At 39.6% G+C, this 18,021-nt stretch overlaps 1 protein-coding gene across 3 annotated transcripts in view; it reads left to right on the forward strand.

Moving 5' to 3' along the window:
* nrg2b (neuregulin 2b) overlaps positions 1-18,021 on the forward strand; it is a 48,783-nt gene that overhangs the window by 17,796 nt on the left and 12,966 nt on the right. The window contains exons 2-6 of one of the 3 annotated variants that reach the window (XM_058650084.1): positions 4,293-4,455; positions 5,635-5,753; positions 6,537-6,660; positions 13,120-13,178; positions 15,604-15,627. In XM_058650084.1, coding sequence (XP_058506067.1) covers positions 4,293-4,455; positions 5,635-5,753; positions 6,537-6,660; positions 13,120-13,178; positions 15,604-15,627 — 489 coding nt within the window. Of the gene's footprint in view, positions 1-4,292; positions 4,456-5,634; positions 5,754-6,536; positions 6,661-13,119; positions 13,179-15,603; positions 15,628-15,989; positions 16,014-18,021 lie in introns of all 3 variants that reach the window. The other 2 variants (XM_058650083.1, XM_058650085.1) reach the window with 2 other exon arrangements.

Below are 18,021 nucleotides of genomic sequence, written 5' to 3' on the forward strand. Positions count from 1 at the left end.
AAATGTATGTCAACATGCGTATAATAACATAATTTTGTTTGGTAATGTAACTTTAAGGTGACGCATTTATATTGAATTCCAATAATAGAATGATTTTATGAAATGAAGGGACTCTCAGATGTTAATGCACATTTCTGCTATTAACATGTATTTGGTCATTTGGTAATTAATGCAGTAAAAGTGAGTCGTTTGTCCAACACCCTAATGTACTCTATATGTGCTGATGTGTTTCTGGCATAGAGAGACAGAGAGAGTAGTTTGGAGAATCCTTCACGGTGAATTCCTCCTCCTCAGCATTTGTGATTTGGTGTTGGAACATAAAGCAGCAACAGTGGGGAGAGTAGAAAGGTTGTCTGTGTGTTTTATAGCCTGAGCAGAATTAATTTATAATTTATGTTTAAATCATCACATCTAAGACTGGTGAAGATCTGCACTGATCAATCCGTACTGTACTGAGTGTAAGGAAGCTCTTTGATGATGACCATCAGAAGATGGTCGTCTGATTTGTAACTACAGCGTAGACTCAAACACTTTCAAAGGACAAACTCAAAAGGACGTTTGAATACCCAAAGTGACCAGAGGAATTATATCATATGCTTAAAATGGGTTAAAATCAGAGTGGGAATTTGCAGTGATTCAATCAATTCGACACTGTCGCACCCATGAAATGTGGCTGTCACATCCATGAAGGGTAATTTCCTTCTGGTTTTCAGCTAACATTCCCAAGCTGAGAAAAACCTCCATGTTGCCTGAGGAGAGTATCTCAGAGAGGAATGAGCTCATCGCTAACCAGGTTCATGCCTTTCCACACTTATTTCTACAAAGGCTTGACAGTCTCACTCATGACTCACCAGGTGACAAGTCTAACCTGTTCTTAAATGACTTGTCTCGTGTAAGTCTTCATGTTCTCAAAACAAGAAAAAACGTGTGTCTTATTTCCGCCCTGAATAAATAACTAATATTTTTTTTAGACAGTGAATTTGCATTAGAAGCTAATGGGATCATTTCTACATCCATCTGGTTGGATTTCTGAAGCTTACAGCAAGAACCAATCTGTTTTTTTAAAGGAAAGTTTCACCCAAAAGCCCACTTTGGTTGGTGTAATTAGTATCAAGGTTAAATGTGGATGACATGCTGAGATGTGAAAGTGAATACAGCAGAAATGAATGTACAGTAATTGCAAATTTCCCCAATTTGCAATTATTGATTGTAGGTAACTGGAAATATTTCAGCTATAGCTCAAATATACAAATCTCATGAGGTTTGAAACATTTTATTTTATTAAGAAAAACAAACAATACATTTTTAATTGAAAAATCAGTAGCTCTCCTGCTCCGACCCTGTAAAATATTTTGAATTACAATTCTTTAGAAAATGTAATTATCATCTGTACGCTAATAATTTGACAGTAGTGGAAGTGTTGTGTTGTGTTTGTGCTCAGAGACTGTTGTGATGTTTTCAATCTTAATAATGTAACTTTTTAATATATTCAGTGGTCATCAAGACTAGAAAGGCGCTATATAAATACAAACTATTTACTTTCTTGTTTATGTGTTGTCTTGTTTGTTTGAATTGTGGGAATGGGGTATAGCGGCTATAATGTTGCACAGAACCTTGAGAAGAACAAGATAAAGAGGTAGTTTTGAGGAAATGATGAATAGATGATGGAGGTTGGATGTATGGATGTTTCGTCTGTCCTCTCCTCCCACTCCTGTGTGTCTTAACCTCCTACGTGTGTGTGTGTGTGTGTGTGTGTGTGTTTGTGTGTTTGCATACATTCCAATTTGCAGAGACTTAAATTTTATTTGAATACATCACTCCCACTTTCTCCCACAAAAATGTAAATGAACTCCTGGTTTCAGAGAAGTGACAGATACTGTGTTGTCTCTTCTTGTTTGTCTTGTGCTGCTTTGTCACAGTGAAATGATACAAATATGTGAACAAGTGGATTTTATTAACAATACTATTCTGTATTCAGACATCATAACTCATGTGGACTTTGACATGAAAGCTGTTTTATCAACAATCAATCTGAGGAGACAAAATCAGTAACAAAAAGAAAAACAAAATTTCACATTGTTTGCGTGCTTTATTTTGTTTGGTCGCATTTTATTGTTGATTATTTAATCTAATTTATTTACAGACTGTGAGGCACTTGCTTTTGAAACATGCTCCACAAACAAATCTTATTATTCCAAAGAAAATTTGTCATTTTAGGTATAAATGTCAAATCTGTACCTCTGCAACTAGAGTTGCCCCTTCCACATTGAAAATCTTTTTTTCCACATATGGTACATTGTTATTAGATTACAGTTTCCATGATTTCCTTAGTGTCTTCTGCAGAAAGCGAGCTGGCTGCTCATTGTCCCAAAGAAAATAGTTTATTATGCCAGATTAAAGGGAGTAAAGACTGAGTTCTTTGCCATAGTATTAAAGGATCACGTAAGTGATCCAAGTGTTAAATGTGATTTGCACACAGAATGTTTCCTGTGAGAGAACACAAACAGTTGCTTAAATACAGATTCAGCAGACATGGAGTGACATTAGCATCTATTTCAAGTCTTGTTTCTGTATCCTCTACTCTTCTAGCTCTTTCTTTCTCTCACTGCTCCACTATGCTCAGAAACTAGAGTCACCAACGTTGTCCATCTGCTGGTTGGTGCAGGGAAGGTAGTGTGCAGTGGGTTTAACCGTGCGTTTTTCACTGAAAAGATTTGACTAAAATGGTAGATTTATGGCAATTTAACGTTGTGTGATAGCTGTCAGTGGTTGACTGACTGATGTGGCTTTTAGGGTTTGAGATACAGGAAGTACATCAAGGTGTCAAATAATGGCTCTCGTTCTGACGTGTCTGGCATCTTATTCAAGAAAATACCACAGTTGCAGGCAATTTATCCCAAAATATATATCTATATGACGATGGTAACGTTTCTTTGGTATCATGAAGGGGGAGACACAGAGAGATCAAGATCGGTCATGTCAAGATGATTCACTTTGGTGTGATGTTAAGTCTGTGACATGACCCAGAATGTGGGAACGGGCTTTAAGGATGTGCTGTTTATTAAAATAATACCCAAATCCTACTTACATAAGTGTCAGCTGCTGTTGGGTGCTTCAATTTGGTTCTACTTGTGTCTACTGTGTATATAAATACAGTATATTTAGATAGATTTAAAATCACCATTTATGTCCACTTTCTAGCTATCTTGTCTGTAAGACATTTGAGGGAAGTGGTGGTGGCTGTTAGCATCCATTATCACTTTTTCCATGCTCGTCAAAAGCACATGTCACTTGACATTAAGAGCAGTTACTTTGACATATCATGGACGGCTACATCCATTTTTGCAATTTCTGTTGTCTCTTTTGGCGTCAGTGCAGGAAATCCTACCTGTCAAAGTTTGATTGGTTTGGTTGTTGTGTATATCCAGCACATCACCTGATAGTTGTGAATGGCTGAATAGCCCTGGCGTGTGTGCAGTAGTTCAGAGGTCTATGATCAGTCAGGTCTGTGGCTCAGTGGACTAAGACGTACAAATGCCATGTCTTCACTTCATGTTCAGGCCGTGTCATCCTCGTGTCTTTTTTTTACTGAATGTTTCCTGTCAAAATACAATCCATTAAAAGCAGACATTATAATGCAGATTTTTTTTCGGGCAACCTGGAATGGGTTACAAATCACAAATATACTACTAAATTTAGTAAAAACCTAAATGTGGAGTAATCAATTAACGGTAACATTTATGAGACATACACAGGGATAGAGACCTCCAGTGTCTTATATAAATACACAAAGCTTACAGTTTTCTGTATCTCCTACACATTTATGAGGAGTAAATGAGAGAAGCAGTGCTAGAAGAAAGGTCGATACAACAGCAGCCTTCACATTATGGAAACTTGTCTTCCCTATAATGTAAAAGACTACATTTTAGAGTGATTTAGGGTGTTTTAAAGTGAGGCTGAGGTTAGGGTTAGTATTAGGCCAGTAGTAATTATGGTTCAGGTTAGAGTAAGTCCCCGGGAAATGAATGTAAGCCAATGGAATGTCCTCTGAAGTCATGGAAACCAGTGTGTGTGTGTGTGTGTGTGTGTGTGACCTGGTGCCTCAACCTGACAGCCTGCAAGAGATACATACACACACACACACACACACATTGAGTCACTTTAATGGATTAGTTAATTGCAATAATGCAAGCTTTGATTTTCTCCCTCTCTCTCTCTCTTTCTCTCCCTCTCTCTTTGTCTCTCTCTCTCTCTCTCTGTCTCTGTCTCTGTCTCTGTCTCTCTCTGTCCAGCCTCTGCTCCTAAGCTCCGGCTGATGCGAGGCCAGTCTCTGGTAGAAGGGGACAAGCTGTACTTGAAGTGCGAGGCGTCGGGGAATCCCAGTCCTTCCTTCCGCTGGTACAAAGATGGACACGAGCTTCAGAGAGGAAGAGACCTCAAAATAAAGACCAACAAGTGAGTCTATCACACGGGATAGCATCATTAATAGTCAGCCTCCACACTTAGGTCAACAATGAATTTCAGATATTCAAAAGTTCTTCAAATGAGATGCTTAAGGTCCTACTAGGATTCAGATTTTTTTTTTACTAAAGCCTTTAGAAAGAAACAATGTGTACCTGCTGTTTGCCTTCCATAAACCTTTATACATCTGCAATGAGTAAACAAGGCAGATCTGCATTGTCTGTGTTAATAATATAATATAATAACAGTAATATTGACACAAATCACATCCTCATTTGTACCTTTGAGGGAATGATATTTGAGTGACTTTAAGCGCACTGTTTTGGTTTTATGGCCTGCAATTTCACAGCTTTGTTGTGTTGTTTTTCGCTACAGCTTTTGCACATTTGTTTTCAGTACAACACCCACATGATCAAAGGTACACTGGGAAAGTCATTGGTTGCTATAATTTCTTCTGCTCCACTTTGGCCATGAAGTGATACCTTCCTGGAACAGCCTCACTGCAAGAGATGTGAGCCAAACTCCTCTGTGTAGAACGTACATTAAGGCCCAATCAAAAAAAAAATGCATTTTTGCATAATGATATTAATATAGACTAAATGTGCACAAACAAAGCTATAGCTGACATGCAGTGTATAAACCTACCTGCTATAAATGTAAGTCCACCCAATTTGCAACTGTTTAATTGACTGAAATGCACATTTAAAGTTGCGGTATATTCACATATTCACAAAGCACATATTCAAATCTTTAATCTTATTTTCTGATTAACTGTCATTTTCTCCTGAAACAGAGTCTGGAGGGATTCTGTCCCACCTTTAGGTGCCTGTCTTCTGTCCTTTAAATAAACAACGTGGGTTGTGTTTTCTTTGTTCCTACACTACAGGGTAAAAGCAGTGTCTCTGCCTCTTAATACTTGTCCACTATATTAACTTTGCTGGCCAATCACAATAAACATTTGTACATAACCATCACTTTCTTGCTTCTCTGGGCTGGAAATGAAAATTCAATTTATTTTCCCAGTCAGAGAGAGACTATGCTGCTTTCTTAACACAATAATACATGACAGTGTCTTTTTATCTGCTCTGTGTCACCCTCTCTCTCTCTCTCTCTCTCTCTCTCTCTCTCTCTCTCTCTCTCTCTCTCTCTCTCTCTCTCTCTGTTTCACTGAAGAAAAAACTCAAAGGTGCAAATCAGTCGTGTCCGTGTGGAAGACTCTGGCAACTACACCTGTGTGGCTCAAAACTCACTAGGACAAGAAAACACCACGAGTATAATCAGCGTGCAGATCCGTGAGAACATCTATGTGTCTGTCTGTCTGTCTGTCTGACTGTCTATCTGTCTGTGTTAAACAAGTTTACCATTAAGCTAACCTTCTTTATTATTGTGCATCAATATCAACCCCCCCTCTTTTTTAAAAGGTCCAGTGTCTAAGAATTAGTGACATCTAATTCTAAACTACTGTGGCCATAGCGTATCACAAACAATCTCATTCTGCTTCATTTGCATCGTAAGCATTCGTTTAAAAACACAAAATACACACTCTGACTGTTTTGTTTGTTAGGAACGTTGTTGTGTAAGATGACAAGGCCTTGCCTAAAGTACACATAAGTCGATTCTATAGCAATTATCCACCTACACAAACATACTTATGAGTACTATTTTTAATTTCTGCCAATAAACTGTCCTAAATGTTCCACACTGGACCTTTAATACTTTATTCTTAAGCATCACTTCTTTACATATTTAGAGTCTTTTCGTGAGAGATTCTCTGTCCTTATCCTAACATCCAGTGGGTGTGTCTACTCTTGTTCTGGTCAGTAAAATTTGATCACTCTATATTTTAACAAAGACTTGAGAGTTGTTATTACAGATGTGTACTCGATGTGTGGGAGGAAGTGTAGCCAACTGTACCCGGCTCTTTCCACTCATTAAACCCAGAAGTGGAGACTAGAGAGATTTGTCCTAATTTGATATTCACTACATTTGGAATGTCTGTGCAGGTACTACAGTAAAAGTGCCGTCATTTCTGAAAACCACAGTGTGACATTCTGTTTTTGTTTGTCCTCTTCTAGTGACCACCACCACCCCGTCTCCAGGTGTGAGTCATGCGAGGCGCTGCAACGAGACGGAGAAGACCTACTGCGTCAACGGTGGAGACTGTTACTTCATACATGGTATTAACCAGCTGTCCTGCAAGTAAGTGTGTTGTTCACTGAGTCCCCCCCTCAGTCATCACTGTGTAGTTGCTCCCCCTGTCTCTCCTCCCTCCCTCTCTACCTCTATCTTTCTCAGACACTCTGTCACTGGTCACTGCACTACCTTGTCTTCTGTTCTGTTCCCTGACCAGCCACAACATCAAAACAGATACCTGCTTTGGATGTTGTGGCTGATCAGTGTACACCTTCTGTCCACCTGGACATTGTGTCATATCTAATAGGTTGTTTTTATCAGTTTTTACCAATTGTCACAGACATTGTGTCTGCATGCATTTAAAGTATGTGGAGTCCTTCTCCAAAAGGATTGCTGTAGTTTACAGTGAGTGAGGTTTGCGAAGTTGTCACAGCGCCTCAGAAAATGCTTGTGGTGAGCAAAAGTCATCAAAAAGTGAAGGAATTCTGTCACGTTGCTGAGAAGAACAACACTGGTGTGAAAAGTGGAAATTGTGTACAAGGTGTCGTCTGTGTTGTCGGTCACTCGGTTGGCATGTGATCACAAACTGCTCGGAATGCTGAGGACACATAGTGAAGCAAAGTTAGCAGAGCACTGTGTTGAATTTTTATTATTCATCTCATTCAGTTATTAGTAAAATAAATGACTTGGCTTGTCTTCACTCAAATTGCTCAATATCGTAGTTTTTTGTCAATGGCACCCTCTATTATTTTATTTTAATTTTGTATTCTATGGACCTCCAATTGAATTGAATATCACATCAAATCGTTGCCACCTGTGTGAATTAACGCTATATTTTCTGTAGCATTTACTCAATGGTCTGATAATTTTAACATCAGATAAAATCAGATTATTTTAATTTGATTTTGAGAAATGGTTCAGAGCACTGAAGCATGGACACTGAGTTGTCACGACACCATATACCTGATGTTTTTCAAATTATTTTTCATTTTGTTGTGTCTTTTCACTTCACACCATTCTCTCTTTTCTGGTAAATGTTTAACTAACATCTATCATGTAGCCGTCTCCTCCACAAGAGTTTATTATGCAACATTTACGCTGCATTTACACTTAAAAGCTTCACTGTTTGGTTGTGGGTTGGCGTGATGCTTGGAGCTGGAGGTAGCTATGAGACGTTGTAGCAAGAGTTGCTAATGAAAGTGATGGTGATGTGATGTGGTCATTTTGAATGGCACGACACCCATGTTCCTGTCTCAACACTCCCCCGTCATATTCACAACCTATTAAGTTCAGAGTTGTGGATATCTTGAACACAACTTCCCTCAATTTTGAGTTGACAGGTTCCATTTGAATGCAGCTTTAGACATGGAGAGTAACAAAGAGCTGCGCAGTAGTGGCAGAAAGTAGTTTAAAGTGTCCAGATGAAGGTGACCCTTCAAAGTAACCCTTCTCTTCCTGGACTCTTATTTAATATGAAGTTTGTTTTCATTTTGGTGTCTTTTCCCTTAGCCATAGTCGACACACACATATGCGTGTGATCATGTTTTTGTGACATGCTCAGTTTTGCAGTTTATGAAATGTTCTTAGTGCTTTTGCTGTAAGAGACTTGACTGTTGTTCTAAAAGAAAGACTCCACCAAATCCTCATCATTCAGACTGGGTCCATTTTCTTTATGTTTTCAGATTTGACTGACAACATATGTCACACAAGCTCACATAAACATATGAATACTTCTACTATAGTATAGCATAGTACATTATCATACAGTATAGTATTATATAGTATTGCACAGTACAGTATAGTATACTATAATATAGTATTGTATAGTACAGTATAGTATAGTATTATATAGTATAGTACATTATACTATAGTATTGTACAGTACAGTACAGTACAGTATAGTATAGTACATTAAACACATTAAATTGTGCAGTATAGCTTTTAGCTCAGTGCATTGTTGTAACATGCAAACCGATTCTGCCTCTAAAGCGTTAGTTTAACCAACACTGTGAGCTTATTGTTTTCCACTCAGTGAAGTGTGTGTATTTTAGATTAGAGGTTGTAATCTTTCACTTCCAGCTTGACATACACACTGGGTCATTTTGTAGTTGTGTCGCAAACATTTCCTCTGACAGTGTGGATAGCAGATGGCGCGCATATTCGTGTACGATCAAGAGCTTTGCTGTTACGTTTCTGTACAACTGTATACAGTATATCTACTAGAAATGTATCTGTAGATGAGCACTCTGAATCCCCCCCCCCTCTCTCTCTCCCTCTCTCTCCCTCTCTCTCTCATTCTCCTAATTTCTCTCTATCACTCATCTGATGTACCTTCTGGTCATTGCTGAAGGATAAATCTGGATTTTGTTCATGGTGCTGACAAGCAGAAAACTTTGTTCGAGAGGGTGCATACAATCACTGTGAGCTGTGTACAGAGAAATTTAGGGGGCACAAAATGTCCAGGATTGTACACGGGCTTCTGTGCACGACATTTTTAACACATTTAATGGCAGGCTAGTTGGGGGTAGCAGCAGACCAGTCAGCCGTTTCTGTAGAGTTACTGCAGCTTCTCAGCTCTGTCATCCTTTGTTGACCTGTCTGTTGAGGCCGGTGGATAACAGCATGTAAATAAGACTGCTGTCTGTAGACTGCCTGTGCTGCTTGTTCACTTCTGAAATATGTAGATGTCCCTCTCACACTCACACATGAGGACAACTCACAAATCTGCGCAGCAGCTGCAAATCAGTGCACTGCACATAACTGGCAGGCGGGAATAATTGTTAGTATCCCTGAAATTTGAGGTGGAACCCAGCTACACTGCAAAATGGAGTGTGTAGGTGAAAGTGGGGGACAGCACATACAGACAGGCACATTGATTAAAAGTGGAGAGCAACACATAAACATTCTTACTGGTTAGCTGCAAGCTTGGCATGTCTTGCTTATTCACTGTTCAACTCAACCTGTGTTAAAGTTTCTATGTGGCATTGCAGAAAGCTCCTCTGTAAACTCTCGTCTGGCAGCTAAGAGAAAGCATCAGCTCTAGGTTGAAATGCCAAAGTCTCTTGGATCAATAAAGTTCATTTAATCTAATCTAATCTACAAAATGCCATGAGTTCAGGCTCGTAATGTCCATTGACATCAGTGTTTTTTCCTCTTAAATTTGACGAGTCTTTGTATAATGAAGGTAACAAAATTAATCACAGGCTTTGCCTACATTCACCTGGCTGGAGCAAAACGTGTGCTGGCTTTTTTTTTTTCTTCTTCTTCTTCTCATGTTTGAGTCAGAGACAGAGCAGCATAGTTTGAGAAAGGGAAAGCAAAAGCATCACAGGCAGATACAGAAGGGAGAGACGACGGGAAACGAGAAGAACAGAGAGAGACAGAAAGAGGGAGGGAGGGAGAGAAAAAAAGAGAGAGAAGAGTCAAAGAGAAAAGAAATGATATACAGTAAAAGCTATATCAGCATAGGGCTGCTTCTGCTCTCTCTCTCTCTCTCTCTCTCTCTCTCTCTCTCTCGCTCCCTCCCTCCCTCCCTCCTTCCCTCCCTCTCTCTCTCCTTCTTGCTGCTCTATTTATAACTCTATGGGAAATTGCTGAGTGGGCTCTTCTGAGGGTTTTTGCTGTAATTGATTCAAAATGCAAGTTGTCTCTTTAGTGGTGTGAAAGAGAGGGAAAGGATACCCAGCTCGCTGTATGGACAGTATTCTGAAGGTCCTTGTCTTTTAAACTGGAAGAATGGGTGAGAATTGCCAGAGAGCTTGTGTTTTCCTATAATAGCTGTAATGAGGGCAGCAGCACACATACTGTAATGCCATTACACTTTGGTTAATCAGTTGTTGGGATTCATCTATCGTATAATTCATTCATCTATAGTATAATGTGCACTGCAGTTGAGTTATCTGTACATACCAGTTTTCCATTTGACTGAAGTAAAAGCTGCTCTGCCATCAGTTACAGCAGATAAGTGAATAAATCGATTATCCCTTCCTGGGGAAAAAAACATGACATTCATATGATTATTATAACACACAATTCACTACATTTCATACTCTATAGCTCTCTCTCTCAAAAATATTTATTTTATTTTTAAGGACGTCATTTGAAGATGGGCAACATTACTGTGGTGGTTCCTCCCCGCAGTTTGAGATCAAGCTTCCCCCGAGAATGTGCAGTTGTCTTCTTTAACCTGCCTTTGTGTTTAGCACAGTTTAGTGTTTCTGTTCAGCTGCTCCAGTAGTTAGTAATAAACTTTGTAAACAAACAAACTGACAGTGAAATAAGTACTTCTTAAAGAGTGTCTCTCTACGACTGTGCTGGGCGGGCAGAGGACCAACATGTTCACCTTATTTGTATCTTTCTGCTCCATAATATCAGTTTTTCACACTTAGTAGATGTTCTTTGCAAGCACGTTACATTCACATCAGTATATTATTATACAGTGCTTCACTTAATGAAACATGCCGGGGTTGAGGGGAAAAAGGTGTGGCAGGGTTGAAGAATTCTTTTTTAGTTTTTCTGGCTATGATCACAATGGTTGTTTAACTTTATTTAAAATTTGAATTGTGTTATACTAATAATCTCCAAGTTGCTGTCACTGTCAACGACAGGTAGTGAGTTACTGCCATTGCAGTAACGGTGGCTCCACTAGATGGCGGAACACACAAATACTGTTGTAACTGTTAGTAAGTTCCAGTGTTGTGACTTTGATGGCTGAGGCCAGAATATAAATTATATTTATCCCATGGTATCACTGACGGCTTACCACCAAGAGGCAACCGATCGTGACTTCACCCATAAGAATCTGAATTCCCATTTTGAAGCCTATTTGATGATACCAGCTAATCGCTATTCGTATTTGTATTTCCTGGTTATCTTCAGGAGGAAACCACAAGACTAATCCATTTTTATATATGTCCTATGCTTGGCACCAGAAACAAAACACACACACACACACACACACTGCAGTTGCATGTAATCTGGAATCACGTAATCTAGGACCTTTTCAGGACCAATAGCCCTCATGGAGACCAAAACCTGGTCCTGAGGAGGCAGTACCTAATTTCTGCGGAACTGGGGCTAAGATTCAAATTGTGGTTGGGTTAGGTAATAACTGGTTCTGGTTAGGGGTTTGGAATAACACTTTGTATAGACTGTCCAAATAAATGGAAGTGAATGGAGTGTCCTTAAAAGGATAGCTGTGTGAACCTGTGTGTGTGTGTGTGTGTGTGTGCATGTGTGCGTTTTCTTTTACATTTTCTTAATTTGTGAATCTCGGCTACGTGTGTCCAACAACAAAACAACAGAAGGTTGGTTTGGGAGGCACTTCCTTCATGTAATGATGTTGTTTTCAGTGGAGCCTACATCGATGCAGGTGCATGAGCAAACAATGTACTCTGTTTTGATTTCGCTTGATTGTTGTTCCTGAAATTTTATTGAACCTCAAGCCACATTTAAAACCATCCTGACTACAGATAAATCCTCGCTGCATCATTGTGAAGTCATAGGCACATCATTTGTACACTTGTTAACATAACGGTAGCGCAATTTCTATGATAATAAGATGATTCATTTATTCATGTCAAGTATTTTAAAGGCATATTAAAGCTTCTCTAATCGATATCTTTATATTAGCAGTGGATCAAACCCACAGAGATGATTCACGTGACATTCTCACAGATATCATCCACCTAATTCTGAAGAGAAACCAGACATCTGTTTAAAGGTGCGGGATGTAAGAATTAGTGACATCTAATGGTAAGACTTCAGATTGCAATAAACATTGGTCACCCCAACGTTTTTCAGGGGTGGCAGGAAACTACGGTGGTCTTCACATAGCGCAGAGGATGTTGTTTTTTGTTTGTGTAGCAAGTTTCCACTTTGAAGTCCTCATGACCTGTAGGTTAATCTGCAAATATATGTATTTCAAATTTAAATAATTTGGGAGTAAGGGTTTTGTAACCATATTGATATATTTGTTGGATTAAGAAATGGACAAAATTAATGTTTATAATCTACTTTAGGGCTATTGTATGTGTTTAGTATGTGTGTGTGTGTTTGTGAGAGAGAGAGAGAGAGAGAGAGAGAGAGAGAGAGAGAGAGGAGGAGGAGAGAGAGGGATGGAGATTAGCGACTGTATGATTGACCCCTCCTATTTCCTGCATCACCATCTCGTGACTCTCATGAGTGTGATGATGTCTCAGTTGTAGCAGTGATGTCATATTGATGGCAGTGACGTCACGGTATGCAGGTCATCTCTCTCTCTCTCTCTCTCTCTCTCTCTCTCTCTCCCCCTCCCTCTCTCTCCTCTCTCCCTCTCTCTCTGTGTAGTTGGTGGATTGTGCTGTTTCTAATCCTTCACCTCTCTGCTCTCTTATGTCTCCCTCCTCCCCCTCTTCTCTCTCCCCCTCTCCTCTGTCTTGTGCACTTCTCCTCCTCTCTTTCCTCTTGTTTTATCCTCTCTCTTTTCCCTCTGTATCTTTAACACCCCCCCTCCTCCCCCTATGTGTCTTGTTTTCCCTCCATCAGGTGTCCCAATGACTATACGGGGGACCGCTGTCAAAACTCCGTCATGGCCAGTTTCTACAGTATGTCCATTTGCTCTTGTCTGTCTTCTTCCCACTGACGTATGGCATGCTACATTGGAGGGGTTGGATGGAGAGTGCAATGTATGTGTTTGTATGTATGCGTGTTTGCAATCCTGTTATGTTCATTGGATCAGTTAATGTGTGTGTGTGTGTGTGTGTGTGTGTGTGTGTGTGCATGCCTCTGTGTCCACCCCCTCCTCTCCCTGTCTCCCCTGGTTCCTCTGTGGTTCTCCTCTGGTAAATAGAACAAGGTATTTTACCATTTACACATGAGGTTTTACACAGAAAGTTTGTCCATGTTAAGTCTCACAACAAAGAAAGTTGTTAAAGGAGCCCCCAAAATGACAAGTCATCAATAAGTATGGTTATTTTCTGTTCAGTATTTTTAGGATTTAAATGACACGCAAAAATACTTCTTGCTTGACCCAGAGAACTACACAAAAGGAAACGGGGGAGACAGAGTAGTCACACAATACACATTACAGGAGGTTTAAGTATTTTATTTGTAGATGGTCCATTGGTGTTGCTTCAGTAAAAACGATGTGGATAGAAACTGTAGTCTGAGGTTATAAATCTTTATTGTGCACCCTTCGTAAACAAAGAGAAACAAAATATTGTATTGATTTTACTTTTTGGAGTCAGAGCAGGAGTGACAAGTGAAGGCTTTAAATGTAACTTTGAACAGATGCCAGTCATCACTAAACCACACTGTTTCCAAAATCAAAAAGTGAATAAGTGAATTTACAGTACATTTCAAGTCTGTAGGATGACGTATGAAAGCATTATTCATGGTTATGCATCTGAGAGCCAGATGTTGTATTTATTGACGTTCTTGATATCCTATCAGTGTAAGCTGTGCTGAATCCAGAGATCGCAGTAAAACCCACACAAAAATGATTTTCACTCTGAGCATCCATGGATCATCTGACAACTCCTCTCACTGTGGCATGTAGCTAAATGCTGCTTGAAATTATTCAGGATTGACCGCTAATATGTTTTAAAAATGATGTCACACATTATGCTCCTTATCACTGTGTGATTGAATTAAAGGACTAGTTCAACATTTTAAATGGAATACACATCACAAAATCCAGTTTTGGTAGTGTAGTGACGAGAAAAAAAGAAAAAAACAAACAGTCTGGCTCTGTCCAAACGAAGCAACGTACCAGCACTTCTAAAAAAAGAAATTGCAGCGTAACATGACCTACCTTTAGTTTCATGTAAAAACTTCAAGTTGTGATTTTACTGCGGGTTATGGGCTGAACCATTTCCTGGATATTTTGTTATCATCGTCAGGTTGCCAGGCAACAAGTAGTGCTGGTATATTGATGCTTCTATCTATCTATCTATCTATCTATCTATCTATCTATCTATCTATCTATCTACCTATCTATCTATCTATCTATCTATCGCTCTATCTATCGCTCTATCTCTCTCTCAGAGCCATGTTGCCTTCCTTTATGCTAAGCTAGACAAACTAACTCCGATGAAGAATTCTCAAAATGTCACACTATTCCTTTAAATCATAGTGATACAGAGGGAGCGTATTTTGTATTTCTGCTGTGATCACATGGGCAGCGACACTGAAACACCGGCTGTAATGTGAAGCACTGTCTGTTGAGAAGAACGCGTTCAGGTCGTTGTCCACGTGATCACATGCAGATGAAACAGAGGACAGGAAATGATGCTGTGATGACCTGAAATGTGTTCATGATTTAAACATTACTGCTTTATGCCATGTTTCTTGTTTTGCTGTTTGTCTCCTGTGGAAGATTCCACACTGATCAATGTCAAATGAAAACCAATGACATGTTTTATGTCTTTAGATCACACACTTGTATGTATACTTTATTTTTGACCCCACCATCCTGCCTTGTCTACATGCTGAAATCTGTCTGTGTGACGTTGTGCTTTTATTTTGCATTATGATGCTCTTTTAGTCAGTCGGAGGGACATCTTCTTTCGTTCTGAATCTGTATCGATTTGTCACTGCTTGCTTTTCTCGTGATACAGACACAAAGCGCTGTCAAAGCCGTAGAGCATGGGAGGTTGAGCGTGGACAGGAGATTGGCTGACTTTCCCGCTCGTTACAGCCAGTAATGCATGCAAAGCCATGGGAATTGGGAATGCTGAGATGATTTCTCTGTAAATCATATGAAAGGTTATAATAGCTGTACGCAGCAGTAGTGGGAAAAGTGCTATAGAAGAGGTATGCTGTAATCAATATAAAGGCACACAACTGCCATTAGTCAAACGAGTTACAGCACCCACCCCCATTTGCTGTGCCAGCCTCATCGACTATACTGTGTTTTTATGTTGGAAAGTAACTCACTGCTTTTTATCTTTTGTTGTCTTGTTTTTTTTTGTCCTTCCTTTTGTCTTGATTTTTTATTTTTGTATTTCTGTCCAATGTTGTTTACTACAGAAATGAGGTCTAGTAAATATAGCAGTAAGTGATGTGGCTTTTTGTCTTGCTGTCTTTGTCCGTCTGTCTCTGTCTCTGCATGCTTTTCCTGCCTGCTCGCTTCTCTTTCCTTCTGTCTTTGGTTCATTTTCTCCCTTCGCTTTTGATTTTGTTTGATTTAAGTTTTTGTTTCCTGTCATTTCTGGGGGTCACAGAGCTGAGGCTGTCTGAATTGTCTGTCTGTTACTGGACAGTACACATGTCAATCACTATGACTGACAGCACTGATTAACTTATATCCTGGTTCAGCCGTATGCAGGACATGAAAGTAACTGCTCCAAAGTGGACATTACACCTGACCCTATCTGTCTCTTTCCTTTTACCATGACTACTTTCTGTGCTGGCAGAGATTCTCAGAATTGAATTTAAGGGTATGCAACATTATTATTCATTTTGCTGTGCTTAAAGGGTTTGCCAAGATCCTCTCACAGTCACACATTATTGTGCCATCTCCTTTCTAAAACCAACAACGAGGTCTCTTTCAACCTGTCCCTCTTTTTCTCCTGCCCACTAACCTGGTGTTAAGACATGTAACCTCCCCTCTCTTTATGCACTCTTCTTATAGTCTGTCAAATTCTGAAAAACACACACTGAAAAGTGACAATTAACCATCATTGAAACAAATTGCAGAGGTGAATTCATACAATTCAAGTTGTGTTCATTTGAACACAGAGCAAGTTACCTTCCTTTGTCTTAAAATCAAAGAATATTTCACATCATTAATGAAAACAGGTTTCTGGCTCCGAGCTTTGGCAACGTGCACATTGGCTTCAGCAGCCTGTCGAATACAAACATGCAAGCTGCGAGTATTTTTGCAACGCTTTGCCAAAAGTCAGCAAAAGGCCTGACCACATTCAGTAGTCTGTCCATATTACTCTGTCCATGATTGACTCAGTGTCAGAGTGGAGAGCTTGTCTGTCCTATATCATGATTACTGGTGGCTCCTCTGTGCCAGCGAGCTCTCCTTCCCATTTCCCTTTGCCTTTCTGTATCAGTAGCCTGTGACACACACACAATGCCGGGCCAAAGCTCTCGTAGGCTTGTCAAAAGTCGAAAGAGGCCCTTTATTTATACACCCCCCATCAGCCCCCTTCCGCTCTTTCAGTGGCGTGTCTAGAGCATATTTAGGGAGAGTAAAGGGGGAAAGGTGAGGTGATGAATTAGGTAAAGGGGACAGTGTTTGATTTAGCCAAACTGTCAATCTGTTAACAAAACAAACAGATAAATATCTTTTTCTCTTTTCATTGTTTTAAACCATATGGGATCCACAGATTGATGATAAGTTAAGTTTCCATTTCTTCACTAGTGGGTAGCTTCAATGCTTGTCCAAACTAAAAGGAATACTACAAAAAACTTTGTATTCCAGTTTTTGTTGATAAAGGGACAAAGTCAGGCTTTGATTGTTAAGGGTCCCCTTCTCCCTGGACTTTCCTTCTGGACACGCCCCTGCTCCCTTTTTCTCTACACCTTTTCCCCCTCCGCTTCCTCTTTTCCTTTTTCTGCTCCTCCTTCCTCACCACTTTGCTTTTCTTCCTTTTATTCTCCCCTCTTCCCCTCGTGTTTCGTTCTGTCTGTTGCTTCCTCTGTCATTGTGTCATGGGCTTGCCATTCTGACACAGTGTTACGCCACAGTGGGCCCCGAAATCTGAGTTAACCACAACTCCATTAGAACTTAGTTTACTGCAGTAAATGTGTTTGAATTTAAACCCAGTCCTCACTGCATAAAAGATGACATCAGCAGAAAATAATTTCATGCTGTGAATATACAGTAGTTTAGTTCAATAACTGTACATGGAAGAACATACATCGTCTTTGATGATGGTTAGTTTTTGCACATAAACAACTCAGATTTTGGTTAAAGGGCTAAAACAACTAAATTAATAAATAAAAATGGTAACTTACTACCTCATTGAATAGCTAGCTGATGGCTAGTGATGCTATTCCCAGGCACGTGTAAGTGTACTCCAGGACACAGTGACATCACTATGGGGTGTGATTCTAACTTTAGATGTCAGAAATGCTTGTTGTGATCAGAGGTGATGCTTAACCTAAACATGTTTAACCAGAGAACACAGCAAAACAGCTTTTTTTCCCTCAGACTAGTGTTATGTTGCTATTTCACTGAAAACAAATGGTTAATGAAAGATTTAAACCTCACTCATGTTGCCCATTTAAATTGTACTCAAATAGGCCAAGGCACAACTGCAAATGATTCTGTTTATATCGTAGTGTTTGTCCCCAAAGGTAGACATTATCCAATATGGCTGCCATAGGGTGCACAATATCACCCGTATTGATTTTTGTGAAAATTTGAACTTGATAACTTACCAAAACCAGGATCTGCACGATCATATTTATATCAAAACTATAGATATCTAC

The sequence above is a fragment of the Solea solea genome, chromosome 14 (genome assembly GCF_958295425.1).
Source record: "Solea solea chromosome 14, fSolSol10.1, whole genome shotgun sequence".
Lineage (NCBI taxonomy): Eukaryota > Metazoa > Chordata > Actinopteri > Pleuronectiformes > Soleidae > Solea > Solea solea.